This window comes from Macaca nemestrina, chromosome 1, assembly GCF_043159975.1.
Source record: "Macaca nemestrina isolate mMacNem1 chromosome 1, mMacNem.hap1, whole genome shotgun sequence".
NCBI classification, from domain to species: domain Eukaryota; kingdom Metazoa; phylum Chordata; class Mammalia; order Primates; family Cercopithecidae; genus Macaca; species Macaca nemestrina.
The window spans coordinates 214541586-214557641 of NC_092125.1; the positions used below are offsets into that span (position 1 = coordinate 214541586).

The 16056-nt window shown below is 52.4% G+C and overlaps 1 protein-coding gene across 4 annotated transcripts in view; it reads left to right on the top strand.

Moving 5' to 3' along the window:
- Positions 1–6623: 6623 nt before the first annotated feature.
- Positions 6624–16056, top strand: part of LOC105483111 (capping actin protein of muscle Z-line subunit beta) — a 148490-nt gene continuing 139057 nt past the window's right edge. For 2 of the 4 annotated variants that reach the window (XM_011743769.2, XM_011743770.2), the window contains exon 1: positions 6624–6757. In XM_011743769.2, the coding sequence (XP_011742071.1) occupies positions 6755–6757 (3 nt within the window). In that variant the 5' untranslated portion in view covers positions 6624–6754. Of the gene's footprint in view, positions 6758–7838; positions 7996–16056 lie in introns of those variants that run through there. The other 2 variants (XM_011743766.2, XM_011743767.2) reach the window with 2 other exon arrangements.

A 16056-nucleotide genomic window follows, 5' to 3' on the forward strand; every position in this document is an offset into this window, starting at 1 on the left:
GTTGTTTGAGACAGAGTTTCACTCTGTCACCTCAGCTGGAGTGCAGTGGCGTGATATTGGCTCACTGCAACCTCTGCCTCTTGGGTTCAAGCGATTCTCCTGTCTCAGCTTCCTGAGTAGCTGAGATTACAGGCGCCCACCACCATGCCTGGATAATTTTGTATTTTTAGTAAAGATGTTTTTTCCCCATATTGGCCAGGCTGGTCTCAAACTCTTGGCCTCAAGTGATCTGCCCATCTCAGCCTCTCAAAGTGCTGGGATTACAGACATGAGCCACCTTGCCCAGCCAATGTTCAGATGTTCTGATGCAAAAAAGGTGGGGGTAAAGGGGTTATGGGCTTTCGTAAGGGAGTTTGTATAATACTCATTACTAAGCTGGGTCAGGAGGGATGTGAGCATGAGGGGGAAAATGAATGTGAACATCTGGCAGGGACAAAGGTTTGCAGACCTTGATGAGGCTGAAGAAATAGTGAGGTTGAGGAAATGCTTTTGTGGTGATACTATGGTAAGTGGGTTACAGTCAGATTTGAGATCTTTTGTGACTGTGATTTCTTTTCTCTTCTCTTCTCTTCTTTTCTTTTTTGGAGACTGGGTCTCACTCTGTTGCCCAGTGGCGCAAACACAGCTTACTGCAGCCTCAACCTCCTGGGCTGAAGAGGTTCTCCCACCTCAGCCTTCTGAGTAGCTGGGACCACAGGTACGTGCCACCATGCCTGGCTAATTTTAAAACAATCTTTATGGAAATGGGGTCTTGCCACGTTGCCCAGGCTGGTCTCAAACTCCTGGGCTCAGCCTCCCAAAGTGTTAGCACTAGAGATAGGAGCCACCATGCCTAGCCAGTGTGATTGGGATTTCTGAGATAGTGCAGTTAAAGGTGAGAACAGGCCAGGGTAAGACCACAGGAGTGGGACCTGGGGAGAGGGGAAGGAAACTCAGTCGTATGGAAGAGATCAGTGAGAAGTCAGTAAGATTTCTGGTGGATTATGCTTACGGGTACTGAAGTCCTAAAGAAAGTGTGGAAGGGGAGATGGAGGTAAGTTCATGAGAGCGATAAAAGGGGTGGCAGGTTGAAAAATATGACAGTATGAACTTCAAGGGGGTTAGGGTCTTTAAAAGAGGATGAGAGGAGAAACAGTGCTAAAGATATTTATGGTCTGGATGTTGTGGCTAACACCTGATACCCAAACACTTGGAAGGCCACGGCAGGAGGATCACCAACCAACATGGTCAGTTCCTGTCCCTATTTAAATTATAAAGTTATTATTATTATTTGGATACGAGGGTCTCCCTCTGTTGTCCAGGTTGGAATGCAGGGTGCAATCACGGCTCACTGCAGCCTCAATCTCCTGGGCTGAAGGAATCTTCCTGCCTCAGCCTCCTGTGTAGCTGGGACCAGTGGCACGTGCCACCATGCCTATTTGATTTTTTTTATAGAGACAGGGGTCTCACTTTGTCACCTGCACTGGTCTTGAACTCCTAGGTTTAAGCAATACTCTCACTTAGGCTTCCAAAGTGCTGGGATTACAGGAATGCCTGGCCAAAAATGCCTGGTTACCATCCCTGGCCCAAAAAATTTAAAATAAAAAAAATTTACAGTGCCTGTCTACCAATTCACAACCCCTTGTAGATGACCATGTTTAACGCCACGTGCCTCCATGCTCATAGCAATAGCTGACGGATCTAGGGGCAGGATCTGAGCAATGGGCAGCCAATCTGTGGAGTGATCTGTCCAATGAATGAACTTTCCTTCATGCTTGGCCTCCATCCCTTGGCATCCAAGAGGGACACCACCTTTTCTTGGTCCTGTTCCTGCCACACGGGTCATTCCTTCTCAGTCTTCCTGCTGGTTCCTCTTTATCTTCATGACCTCTTCTCTCTACATTCACCCATGAAGTGAGTTCATCAAGATGTCTGTGCTTTCAAATATCTTTCAATGCCATTTACTAGCCAGCAGTTCTCGTAAGTTTATCACAGCTCTGACTTCTTCCCCCAAATCCAGACTTCCATATCTAATTACTTACTTGACATCTCCATTTATTTATTTTTATTTTTTGAGATGGAGTATCATTCTGTCACCCAGCCTGGAGTGCAGTGGCGCAATCTCTGCTCACTGCATCCTCCTCCTCTGGGTTCAAGCAATTCTCCTGCCTCAGCCTCCTCAGTAGCTGGGATTACAGGCATGTGCCACCAAGCCCAGCTAATTTTGGTATTTTTAGTAGAGACAGGGTTTCACCATGTTGACCAGGCTGGTTTCAAACTCCTGACCTCAAGCGATCTACCCACCTCCCCAAAGTGCTAGAATTACAGGTGTGAGCCACCACGCCCACCTGACATCTCCATTTAAATCTCTAGTAGGAGGCTGGGCGCAGTGACTCATGTCTCTAATCCCAGAACTTTGGGAGGCCAAGGCGGGGTCAGGAGTTCGAGACCAGCCTGGCCAACATGGTAAAACCCTGTCTCTGTTAAAAGTTCAAAAATCGGCTGGGTGTGGTGGCGCACGCCTGTAGTCCCAGCTACTTGGGAGGCTGAGGTGGGAGAATTGCTTGAATCCAGGAGATGGAGGCTGCAGTGAGCCAAGACTGTACCACTGCACTCCAGCCTGGGCGACAGAGTGAGACTCCATCTCAAAAAAAAAAAAACACACACACACAAAAAACTCCAATAGGCATCTCAAACATAACTTGCTCCCTCTTATCCACAACCCTCCCCTCAGAAAAACCCTGCTCCTCCTACGGTCTTCCCGAGATCAATAAATGGCAAATCCATGCAGTGTTAAGCCAAAAATCTTAGCATCAGGCAAAACTATGGAGTAAAAAGATCAGTGGTTGCCAGGAGCTAGGGGGCAGGGGGATGAAGAGGTGGAACACAGGGGATTTTTAGGGCAGTGAAAATATTCCGTATGATGGTTCTAATGGTGGCTAGATGTAATTATCCGCTTGTCCAAACTCATAGAGTGTATAACAGAGTGAACCCTAATGTAAACTATTGGGTGATCATGATGTATGAATGCAGTTAATTAATTGCAACAGATGTACCACTCTAGTGGGGAATGGGGACAATTCGGGGGGGCTCTGCATATGTAGGGCAGGGATATGTGGATTATCTCTATATCTTCCTCTCAATTTTGTTGTGAACCTAAAACTGCTCTAAAAAACAAAGTCTTGGCTGGGTGCAGTTGCTCATGCCTGTAATCCCAGCACTTTAGGAGGCTGAGGTGGGAGGACTGCTTAAGCCCTGGAGTTCGAGACTAGCCTGGGTAACAGTGCAACTCAGTCTCTACAAAAAAATCAGCCGGGCAGGGTGATGCATGCCTGTAGTCCCAGCTACTCAGGGGGCTGAGGTGGGAGGATCACCTGAGCCTGGGGGTCTTGAGGCTGCAGTGAGCTATGATTGCACCACTGCACTCCAGTCTGGGCAACAGAACTGAGACACTGTCTCAAAACAAACAAACAAAAAGACAAAGTGTTTTTTTGTTTTTTTTTTTTTTTTTGAGACGGAGTCTCGCTTTGTCGCCCAGGCTGGAGTGCAGTGGCTGGATCTCAGCTCACTGCAAACTCCGCCTCCCGGGTTTAGCCATTCTCCTGCCTCAGCCTCCCGAGTAGCTGGGACTACAGGCGCCCACCACCTCGCCCGGCTAGTTTTTTGTATTTTTAGTAGAGACGGGGTTTCACCATATTAGCCAGGACGGTCTCGATCTCCTGACCTCGTGATCCACCCGTCTCGGCCTCCCAAAGTGCTGGGATTACAGGCTTGAGCCACCGCGCCCGGCCAAGACAAAGTCTTTTTATAAGAAAAAAAAAAAATCTTAACATCATCCTTGATTCCTTTCTTCTCATGCCTACCACCAATACATCAGGAAATATCTAGAATACTATCTACTTCTTGCCATCTCCAATGCTACTACCCTGGTCCAAGCCAGCTTCATCTCTCTGCTGTGTGACCTTGGGGCAAGCTCCTTACCTTTTCAGGCTTCTGTCATGATTAAATGACTTATTATCTGTAAGGTGCTTAACAGTGTTCATCACATAGGATGCGCCATATCAGTGCTTTTTATATAAATAAATATCCTCAATATAGAAATGTCTTTCTAAGGCCCTAGTCCCCCTACAGTCCATTCAGGACACAGCAGCCTCATGATCCTTTTAAAGCCTAGGTCAGATCTTGTCATGGCTCTGCCCTTCAGCTCCTGCTGGACTTAGGCTAGCCACACTGGCCTCCTGTCTGTCCCTTGAAAACACACCAGTGCTGATCCAGCACAGTCCCACCTTCAGGGTTTTTACCCTTGCTGCTCCTTGTGCCTCTGCTGTCCACATGGCTTGCTCCCTCCTTCCCTTCAGCTATATGATCAAACACTGCTAAGTTAGGCCTTGCCTGCTTACCTATTGGCTTGCTTGAATTTTTCTCATTATCTCTAATCACTACCCGACACTGTGTTACTATTATTATTTTATTTTTGAGACAGAGTCTCACTCTGTCTCCCAGGCTGGAGTGCAGTGGCGCGATCTCGGCTCACTGCAAGCTCCACCTCCCCGGTTCAAGCCATTCTCCTGCCTCAGCCTCCCCAGTAGCTGGGACTACAGGCGCCCACCACCACCCCCATCTAAATTTTTGTATTTTAATAGAGACAGGGTTTCACCCTGTTAGCCAGGATGGTCTCGATCTCCCGACCTCGTGATCCGCCCACATTGGCCTCCCAAAGTACTGGGATTATAGGTGTGAGCCACTGTGCCTGGCCTCGGACACTGTATTTGCCTGGTGGCCGACTGTCTCCCTGACAACACTCAAGCTCGGGTTGTTTTGCTCATTGCTGTATTTCCAGAGCCTAGCACAGTGCTTGGCACATAGCAGATGCTCAATAAATACTTACTACTTGTGCCATTCTCTTCTGTGAATTCCTGTAATACTCATCCAATACCGTTCTTGCGAGACTTACCCGTATGCTTTTTCTGCCAGTGGCTACCTGTGAAAGGTTTTACTTGTCTATGAGCTCCCTGAGGACAGGGCCTGGCTCAGGGAAACATTCCTGTCATCCGTACTGTTTACCATCCCCTCACAGATCGCCTAATTTGATTTAACCAAAGCAAACAGGCCACGGAGGGCAGATATTATTAGCAATCCAGGTTTCCTGCCACCTAGACTAAGCTCAACAAATATTTGATTGAGAGAGAGAGAGAGAGGAGAGAGAGAGAGAGAGAGATTGGGAGAGAGAAACTTGAGTCATCTTGTGGAGAGAGGAAGCCCGTCTGGGCAAATGGAATGGTTCTCTGCAGCACATCCAACAGTACTCATAACAGTTAGCATTTGTTGAACTTAATTTTCTTTTTCTTTTCTGTTTTTTTTTTTTTTTTTTTTTGAGACGGAGTCTCGCTCTGTCACCCAGGCTAGAGTGCAGTGGCCGGATCTCAGCTCACTGCAAGCTCTGCCTCCCGGGTTTAGCCATTCTCCTGCCTCAGCCTCCCGAGTAGCTGGGACTACAGGCGCCCGCCACTTCGCCCGGCTAGTTTTTTGTATTTTTTAGTAGAGACGGGGTTTCACCGTGTTAGCCAGGATGGTCTCGATCTCCTGACCTCGTGATCCGCCGGTCTCGGCCTCCCAAAGTGCTGTTTTTTTGATACAGAGTCTTGCTCTGTCGCCAGGCTGGGGTGCCGTGGCGCGATTTCGACTCACTGCAACCTCTGTCCCCCGGGTTCAAGCGATTCTCCTGCCTCAGCCTCCCGGGTAGCTGGGGCTACAGGTCGGCACCACCAGGCCCAGCTAATTTTTGTATTTGTAGTAGAAACGGGGTTTTACCACGTTGGCCAGGATGGTCTCCATCTCTTGGCCTTGGCCCACCTCGGCCTCCCAAAGTGCCTCGCCTCCATAGCAGGCGTGAGTCACCGCGCCGGGCCTGTTGAACTTAATTTTCTAATCTCTACCTGTGTCATCCTCACAGCTATTCTGTCTGCAGCTATACGGGCAGGGATCTTTATGTCTTATTATTCATCTGTTATCTTCCGGTGCCTAAACAAGGCCTGGTACATAGTAGGTGCTGAATAAATGGTGTCAGCCCGAGGCTCCTGAATTCCTGCCCGGGCTCAGGTGCAGCGCGGCGCTCCAGGTCCCGCCGTAGCGAGCGGCAGCGCTGGGCTCCGGCCCAGCTCCCGGCGCGCTCGCCCCGTACTGGGATGGGCTGGGCTGGGCCCGGCCGGGCCGGGCCGCGCTCCGCTCGGCGGCAGTTCCGGGTGCGCCGCAGGAGTGAGCGCGTGCACGGGGTGGGGCGCAGAGGGCCGGTCGCCTCACAGCCCCGGTGCCTTCCGCATCCCCGCCCGCGGGGACTGTGGGGCGCGGTTCCCTCGCCGACACCCGCTGCTGCAGGCCCAGAGTCGGGTACTGGACCTCCAACAGCGCGGACACCCCTCCGGCCCGAGCCCCGTACCCCGGGCCCGGAACCCCCGGCAGGCGAGCCGCGCAGCTCCCCGCCCCGCCGCGCAGACCCCGCCCCCGCGCCCCGTCGGCGCCCGCCTCCCGCGCCGCTCTCCATACTTGGCGATCGCCGCAGTCCCGCGCGCTCATTGGCCGCGAGCTGGCGGCGTGGGGGGCGGGCCCGGGCCGGGCCGGGGCGGGGAAGGAAGGTGGCGGCGGCCCGGCGCGGGGGGAGGGGGGCGCTGACCCGGATGTTCACTCCTGGGCACCCGGGGAAGTGGAAGCGCCGGGCCCTGCTGCGGGGGGGAGAGCCACTGACGCCGGGACCGGGACCGCCGCCGCCGCCGCCACCATGGTAAAGGCCGCACGGCCCCCTCCCCGGCCCGGGGGCCCCTCCGGAGCTCGCGTCCCCCTCCCCCAGCCCATCCGTGGCCCGGGACTGGTGGCTTCCCGGGGTGGGGGAGGGGCGGGGTCCCGGACCCTGGGTGGACCCGGTCCCTCCCCGCCCAGGAGGGTGCCGCCGGCGCGGACGACTTGGGTGGCAGTGACTCTGCCCCCGCTCCCAGCCCTCGCCCTTGGCACAAGCTGGAGTCCCACTCACCACCTCTGTGTCCAGGCTGGTCTCTCCCATAGCCCAGGCTAGACCCTCCCTCCCGAACCGTGGCCCCAGCCAGGCACCCCCCCGGTGACCCTGGCGTGGGCCCCCTTCCTCCCCCGGTCTAGGGCTAGGTCTGCTTTCCCCCGTCTCTCCCGCCCAGGCTAGGCCGTCGTTTCTCCCTGCCATGGCCCAGGCTAGGCCGCTGCCTCCCTCCCTCCCTTGCCTTCTCCATGGCCTCAGGCTGGACCCCGGTCAGCCCTTCCTGCAGCGGTCTAGGTTTGCTTCCCCTCTTCTCCGTGGCCTCAGCCTGAATCTCCTCATCCCTCTGTGATCTTAAATCTGGACCTCCTCTCCTCCGCCCATGGCCCCGCCTGGACCTCACTGCCCCCTCCCCACCGTGATCCCCTTCCCTGGACTTCTCGCCACTCCTAGCGTAACCTGCGTCAGCCCCGCTCGGTCTCCGCCCTGACCCTCTCATCAGGGTTCTGCCCCCTGCCCCGTGCACGACCCAGGGTACCCTTCCCTGTACCTGGGGCGCGCCTTCTTTGCAGCCTTCGGGAAGCGAGGGGAACTCTCCAGCAGGGATGGGGTGGTCCCGGTGCTGTGCCTTCTCAGTTGCCCCTTCTAGGGAGGCCGCTTGGGAGCCAGCGAGGGAAAGGCGGGCATCGGTGTGCCCAGAAGGCAGCGCGCTGCGCTGCGGGCCCTTCTCGAGGTCGCCGCCGTGGGTGCTGTGCTTGCGAAGCGTCCTGCAGGGCGGGCCGGGGTCCGCGGCGCCCAGGCCTGAGTGGGAGCTGAGGGCTGAGGGTGGGTGGCCCACAGGACAAGGATGAACGCACAATCGCCCTTGTGAGGCCATGGCCTTGGGGGGCCAGCAGGCCCAGGATCCAGCATATGGCCTGGACACCATGCACCCGAGCAGGCGCAGCCTCCCCTTCCCTCTGAACTGTCAGCTTGTAAGGGTTGGAACTGCTGATTATGGAAGTCCCTCGGATCAGGTGAGCAGAACTCCGAGGGAGAGTGCTGGCTCCACTCGTAGTGTTTGATTTGGTAAAGAAGGCAGATGCTATCCAGACTTTTGAGGAACCTGGGGCTTCACATAGGCCCCCACAGATAGACCTGCACTCCTGCCTCTTGATCATTCCGCAGGACAGGCCCAGCACTTAGGTTGGAAGGGCCAGAGAACTTCCTGACAGGGTCAAGGGATTTTTGGAGCATATTTGTATGTGGGCTTTGGGCCTCAAAGTGTTTTGAGGACCCTGGTTCCTTGTTTAGTCAAGGGATGTTGCTGCTGAACGAGGGTGAGGAGTTGAGATGAGTTAAGCTTTCTTTTGATACCTTCCTGTATGCTGATTAAAAACAGGGGCAATGCCACTTTTAAGGCCTTCGGATTTCTCCAGTGACGTTGGCTGAAAACTCCTTGTTTGGGGAGGCCTTGTTTTGACCCCAGGTCTGGGTGGAGCACGACTTCTCCAGGGCAGTGTTGGGTGAGGACTTTGAAAGTGGGCTGAAGTTTCGTTACTGAGTGTGCACTGAAGACAAAGTATGCGGCAGGAAGCGGTGATGCTCCCCAGGTGATGGGAAAGTGCCCCAGTCCCCCAGGAGGAGCACATGACACCTGAAGCTTCTCAGGAGTCTTGCACTCAGCTGTCATCTGAAAAGACTGGAAAGGGTGGAGGAACTGTCTGTCTGCCAGTCACTGTGGTGTGCTTCACCTGTACAAGCTGGTTTCATCCACACGAAGCCCTTCTGGGGCTGTCCGCATTTGATAGATGAGGCAGCTGAGGCTCAGGAGGTGGAGTGACTTATTCAAGGTATTGCCCAGCCAGTGGAGGAACCACCGTTGGTCAGTAGAAGCCCATCTGGCAGCCTCTAAACTGTTATTCCCATTGTACCAAGCTGCTTATATGTCAGGAGGTTTAATGACACCGTTTGAAAAACATAGAATGGGATATTCAAACATGGCAAGGGGGGAGGAGCAGTATTTATTGCCCATGGTTTGTATTTTAAATCCTTTGTATAGAAAATCATGTTATAGCGAAAGAGCTGTATGGTAGTACAGGCATATTTAGCATGGGCCAGAATGAGCTCTTAGAGGGCAGAGATTTTTGTCTTGTGTATTCCACAGCTGTATCCGTGGGGCCTAGAACAGCACCTGGCATTGGAAGAAACCACTTGGAATGTTCTCTTTGGGATGTGTCTGTGTCCATGAACTTACCTGCTTGGATTTCATATTCATTCTCTCAGTCACTTGTTCTTCGTATCCCTTAGGCTTGTAATTTCTGACTGCTTATTGTTAGGTTTATCCCCTATTTGAATACTCTGACCATTAAGCCAGTGTAGATGGTTGGGGTAGGACAGAAGTGGTGGTGTGAGGTTGCATTGAAGGGAAATGAAATCAGATCACCGTGTTTTTCATTTTCAGTAGATTCGATGGTAAAGAATACAGCTAGATCTCTGTTACCCATTGAGGGAAATAGTGGCTTGAGAATCTAAAAAGCATTTGACTTTGGAGTGAATGCCATGATTTTTGTTGGCATGAGTTTCTCCTTCTCAGTTAAAATGCATAGGCAGATGGAATTTATTTGCATTCCCTTAGCAGGTAATAATCTTACCACTGCTTGAGTGCTGTACAATTTCAGAGCACCGTTCCTTTCGCAGCTCCAGCTTCTGACTTGGGAATTATTCTTAGTTATGATGATGGTGAGGCTTTTAGCAGGAAGGTGGACTAGGGAGGCCCCTTCAGGAATCGCTGCTCCAGCTCACAGATGGTTTTGCCTGGCAGGAGCTGATGGGAACTTGGTATTGTTACAAGGTGAAACAACATAGTTGACATTAATGTCTCTTGGTGTGGATAAGATACATTGTTCAACTCACATCCCTCTTGTCTGTCTATACAGCCCTGTTCATTTGAGCCCACCTGGCCTCTTTTTGGTGGCATGCTTATAAAAAGTAGCCAGTGATCAATGGCTTGAGATTAAGGAAATGATAAGCCATGCCTTTGAAAGCAGATACTCCTATTTATAACTCAGACGTCCTATACTTTTACATTCCATTCCATGAGTCGAGGAACAGGACATATGACTGACCACAGGGAAATGGTGGCAGGGCAGGTGCCTCACCCATTAGAAGCCTGCCCTCAAGGCTGGGAAAGGCTTATTGTTAGGCAAATACTGAGGCACGTTGTGGGGTACCTGAAGCTACAGGGTAATGTTAATTCAGCTTTTTGTGTATCAAGTGCCTGCTCTGTGCTGTTTATGTGTGGAGGATGCAAGACAGACAAGGATCTCTGCCTTCACGGCTCACGTTGTTGAGGGGTGAGCATGTCACTGTTACCTAAAGTTTAAGGGGGAAAGAGCCTTGTTCGTGTAACAGCAGGCACATCTGCTTGAGCTATGGCAGGAAACTGAAGAGAAAGTTGGGGCTGGTGCCAGGCTCCACTCCAAGGCCTTTTGGGGTGTGCCTGCTCTTGTGTCTGCCATTGGCTGGAATTGAATTGCACATGCACGCAGTCCGCTCGCTCCTTTGCACAGCCAAGGCTTTCTGGGGTCCCAAAATGAAACCTTACAGTACCGTGGAAGTCCAGCCTCTCCAGTCTGGGTCGCTTTGTCCAGCACGTCCAACCTGGGTCGCTGAGGGACCTGACCCAGAAACATGACTTAGGTTATAGCCCAGCCCCCATTTACTCACAAGAGTGAGAGCTTGAGTGACCGGTGTGAGCAGCAGGCCTGGGATTCGGATCCACGTCAGCCTGACTCACTGTGTTGGACCCCACTCACTGTGTTTTCCAGAAGCAGTGAGCAGAGGGTCCCATAAATACAGGATCTTGTCCCATTTCCCCTTGTAGCAGATCCACCAGTGAGGGTGCAGTGTGGAATTCCAGGGGGTGCAACTGCAAGATCACCCATAATGGGACCAGCTAGAGCCATGCCATTTCCAGACCTAGGCTTTCAGAGATTCACGTCTCAGTGGAAGGAAGGGGAGGCTTAATGGTTATGGAGCATCAGCCATGTGCTATGCACTCTGTTAGAACTGTCCTCACCACAGCCTGACAATGTAGGTTCAACTTTAGGCTGGAGGCAGCATAGTGCAAGAAAATAGAGTTAGGAGCCAGACTGCCTTAGGATAACGGTACCTCTGCATAAGGTTGTAATGAGGGTTAAGTAGTATCTGTCAAGTGCATCCAGTAGCATTTGGCACATGATGTTGTTATAAACATTAACTATTGTTATTATCACCATTTTCCAAAAGTGTGCAAAGGGGTTTATGGTGAGTCCCTGTCTAGCTACTACGTGGAGGAATTGGGTTTTCTGACCCCAGAGCAAACCATTTTTCTCCACTCCGGACTGCCTGCTGGTGGCTGCTTTGGAGTTTGCCTGGCTCTGGGCTGTGCCTTGAATGGACAACTTCCCTAATAGAGCCTGGGGCTGTTTTCTCCACTGAAGACAAGCTGGCTGTGAGCGGGGCACCATGTGTTGCCAGAGGCCCATGCTATACGTCAGGCCCGAATGCCTTGTCTGTGCCAGTGGAACCCCCTGTGACTGGAGGGTGCTTGCCCTATTCCAGGCTTGGAAGAAGAGAGACAGGGCTGGGGACAGAGCGTATGAGCTCTGTGAGAGCAGGGACCTTGTCTGTTTGCTTCCCTCTGAGTACCCCACACCTTGCGCTGGCCACCTGGCACTTAGTGAACACCAGCTACGTAAACGCTGAGTGAGAGCTGAGAGGCGGCTCCCTGCTCCACAGAACATGGTGTCTGCAGTTGGGCACATCTGGAGTTGAGTCCTGTCTGCCACTTAGCATGTGACTGTCAGTGAGGCTGCTAATTCCCTCGGTGTCTGTTTTCCTGGTCCGTAGCATGAAGATAACATTTTATAGGGATGGGGGGTAGGGGTGAAATTTGTAATGTACTTACTCCAGTGCTTGGCACACAGTAGCTATGGTTGTTGCTTATCTTATTCTGCATACCACAGAGTAAGGGACACAAATAGAAGCCATCGTCCCTGTCCTCTAATCCAGGATGGGGAGGCAGGATGTGTCCAAAAAGCCAAGTGCAGCAGGAAGGAAGTAGTACTAGAAAAGACTTAATCAGGGACCCATGGGTGCTGTGGTCTGCCCATCCCTGCAGGCCTGGCTTGCATTTCCCCCTCCTCCATGCAGCCCTGCAGACCACTCCAGCCCACGGTCGGCTTGGGGGCTGGGTAAGGAAGCCTGGGAAGAGCGTGCTCAGGCAGAGAGAATGGGGTGGGGTATGGTCAAGGGGACTGGCACAAAAACTGAGGTCGGGGGTGTGGTCAGACAAGGAGTAGATGTGAGCCCATGGGGTGCCTCAGTCTCAGGAGTGAGTTGTAGAGTGCCTGAGTTGCTAAGCTAAGGAGTTTGCATTTGATCTGGGACAGTGTGGAGCCAGTGAAATTTTTGACAGGGCAGGTAGAAATTCGAGGAGGCTGGCAGAGCAGTGGTATTTTAGGAAGAGTCCTCTGGCTGTGCGTGCAGCAGGCCTGGGGGGTGAAAGAGACGGGAGAGAGGCCTTCACAAGCTTCAGCCTGTGAGCTTATGAGGGTCCTGGCCACTGTGCCGCTGTGGGCGTGGAAAGGAAGGGATGGTGGAAGGAGATAAAGGCAGAGGGAGACGGAATGATTTACCACCTCTGGGGCTGAGGGGGTCTGCCCCAGAGCTGTCTCATGTAGGCGTTCTGATTGGACAGTTTATCATTGATACACAGCTATTTCAGGTCAGTTTAAATCCTAGATAGTGGTGTCTGCAAAGCCTTGAGATCCTATTAACAACTGAATGGGGATTTCAGTCTGGTTAGCCCAGTGATCCATCCAGCCAGCGACTCCGTGACTGCAGGTGGCACCAAGTTCAGCCTGATGCACACAGCCCTAGGTTCTGGTGCCTAAGACATCAGTCTGCTGAGGGAGATGGTGGGGGGGTGGGCTGTATGTGGCAGCTGTAGGAATAACAGGAGCTAGTTTTTTTTTGTTTGTTTGTTTGAGACAGAGTCTCACTCTGTTGCCCAGGCCGGAGTACAGTGGCATGATCTCGGTTCACTGCAACCTCCATCTCCCAGACTCAAGGAATTCTCCTGCCTCAGCCTCCCAAGTAGCTGGAACTATAGGTGCGCGCCACTGTGCCCGGCTACTTTTTGTATTTTTAGTAGAGATGGGGTTTCACTGTGTTGGCCAGGCTGGTCTCGAACGCCTGGCCTCATGATCTGCCTGCCTCGGCCTCCCAAAGTGCTGGGGATTACAGGCATGAACCACTGTACCTGGCCAGGAGCTAGTTTTGACTGATGACTTTTTAATATTCCAGCCAGCCCTATGAGGCAGATTCTCATGTCATCCTCATTATGCAGGTGAGGAAACCAAGGCCCACCTGGCAGTCCTGGCACTGGGCTCTGCTGCCTGCAGTGATTTTTTCCATCAGGTCATTCATTCCGTGGATGCCTGCTGAGCAGTTAGGTAGACCTGATAGAATATGCCATCCGAGTCTTAAGGTTAAATGGAGGAAGCGGGTGGAAGCAAGTATGTCCAAAGTTCTGAAAGACTCAGGAGTGAGTGCAGAACCAGCGTGGGGAGGCCCACAGCATCAGACAGGCAGGGAGGCCGCTTGCCTGCGTTTTCCCGTGCTTCCTCCTGCGGTCACCCCACATGTTTCTGACATCTCTGAACGCCTGTGAACAGGAGGCTTTGCCTACAACTTTCTAGTGTTAGGTTTCCAGTCATGTAGTCCTGTGTCATGTAAGGCAACAACCCTGGTGATTGACATTCACCTGGCGTGGAGCGATGATTGTGAGGACTGAGCGAGTTCCTGTGTGGAAAGTGTAGACAATGCTTGGCACATGGTGAGTGCAGTACGAGTGTTATCTCCTGTTATCGTGGTTATTCTGTTAACATGGATGGATGATAGGTGGTGTTTCATTTAACTTCCCAGCCAGCCTGGAAGGCAGGTGCTGGTTCCTTCTTCTGAGACTCCAAGATGTAGAGTCCCTTGCCCCAGGAGAGCAGTCTTAGGGGGTTCAGTCTGTTTAAACACCAAACTGCTGAAAACAGCAGCCCAGTGTTTCTGGTCTCAAGAGCTCTCACCACATTGCAGGTTGTGAGCAGTTGTTACCACCGGCTCAGACCCTGCACTTTTCCACCCTCTGCTTCAACTGCTCTGTGCAGCTTCCTCTTCTAGTGCTGAACGCAGCAGGATACTCCTGAGTTAGACTCGGTATCTTATTTAGCAGTGTTTGGGCGTGCTGTTTCAGAGCCCTCTATAAGTGGATTCAGGCATCGTATTTACCAGGTATATACGATAGATATACCTGGTAAAATAGAAAGGTAAGCCAGGTGCTGTGGTGTGTGTCAATGGTCCCAGCTACTCAGGAGGCTGAGGGGGGAGGATCGCTTGGGCGATCGCTTGGGAGTTTGAGGCCAGCCTGGGCAACATAGTAAGACCCCCGTCTTTCTTTCAAAGAAAAGTTATGAAATGATGCTTTTGCATTGCACCCTATATGCTGGAGCTTCCAATTATAATTCAGCCAGTGGCATTTTCTGGTGGTACCCGTGCCCTTTTCCCTTCTCAGTTGCAGCAGTGATTGGCAGGTAGAGTGTTGCTACTGAAGGCTTCTCCGTCATGAGGCTTTGGTCCTGGTGGGCTGTCGTTGGTTTCACACGAGTGGGCTCCCTGCGTTGCAGTTTTGCACTCAGAAACTAGAAGGAGGAGCCTTAATCCACCACATCCTTCTGGTGTGAAAAGTCTAAGACCCTGAAGAACTCAGACTCCAAAAGAGCAGCGGCCAGGCTTGGCTGTTCAGTTCCTCTGCTGAGAATTTCCGATGTGAGCTGTTGTCGTGTTCTCAGTGTATACCCTCCAGACACCTCCTATCCTGAAATCTCTTCTGGGCACGGGGTGCCGTGGATTCCTGGTTGTCCTGAGATTCGAGACCTTGTTCAGGCAGAGAGGATGGGCTAGGGTGTGGTTAAGCGGAGTCCATTCTTGGTCTTGGGGAGCGCACTCATGGCGCAGGCATTAGGGGATGCCATGAAATGAAGGATGCCTTCAGTCTGTAGGCTGGTATTGAGTGTTCACTCACAGAGTGGCCCCTCCCTTCTGCCAGTATCTACCGGATGCCCACAGTCATTATCTGTATTCTCTCAACACCAACCCTGTGAGATCTGTTTCCTCATTTTGCAGATAAGGAAACCGGAGCCCAGAGAGGTGTAGTAACTTGCTGAAGGCCCCCCAGCTAGTTAATGGGAGTTGCCACGGAGGTCCAGGTCCACCCCACTCGGGAACACGTGCTGATGGAATTCCACTCTTCTGCCTCTCTGGCACCGGCCTATGGGGGTACTTATTTTATAGATGAGGAATCCGGGGCCGAGAGGTTCCCCTGTACGACGTCTAGCCCCAGTGGCTGAAGAAGTCTGGGTTTTGTTTAGGAGGTTTTTTCGGTTCCACTTATTGAAATGCAAGGAGATGGAACTTCGTGAACCGCAGTCTGTTTTCCAAAAGATAGCCACTCAGCTGAAAGGGTGAGATAGTCTTAGCCTAGCGTCGACCACTGTGCGGCTTGGCCTCCTGGGCAGGACAGTTCTTTGTGCAGTAGTGTCAGTGTCCCTGGCTCCTCCTGCCTGTGACGTGAGTGGCAGCAGCACATCTTAATCATTGTGACAGCCCTCCATGGGGACTGTTGGGTGACAAAGCCTTGCAGGGATCCTTTGGCTTTTTCCCGTAAAGCCCCATCCCAGCCCTGGACACCATGTACAGTGTAAGATGCAGGGATTCTGAGGGGAAAGACAAAATTGGCCTGTTTGATTGATTGAGACAAGGTCTCACTCTGTCGCCCAGGCTGAAGTGCAGTGGTTCCATCTTGTCTCACTGTAGCCTCGACCTCCTCGGCTCAAGCAGTGCTCCCCCTTCAGCCTCTCATGTAGCTGGGATCACAGGCATGTGCCACAGTGCCTGTCTGTCTGTCTGTCTATCTAGCTAGCTAGCTAGCTATCTACTTATTTTTTAGAGACAGAGTCTTTGTAGCCCAGGCTGGTCTCGAACTTGTGGGTTCAAGGGATCCT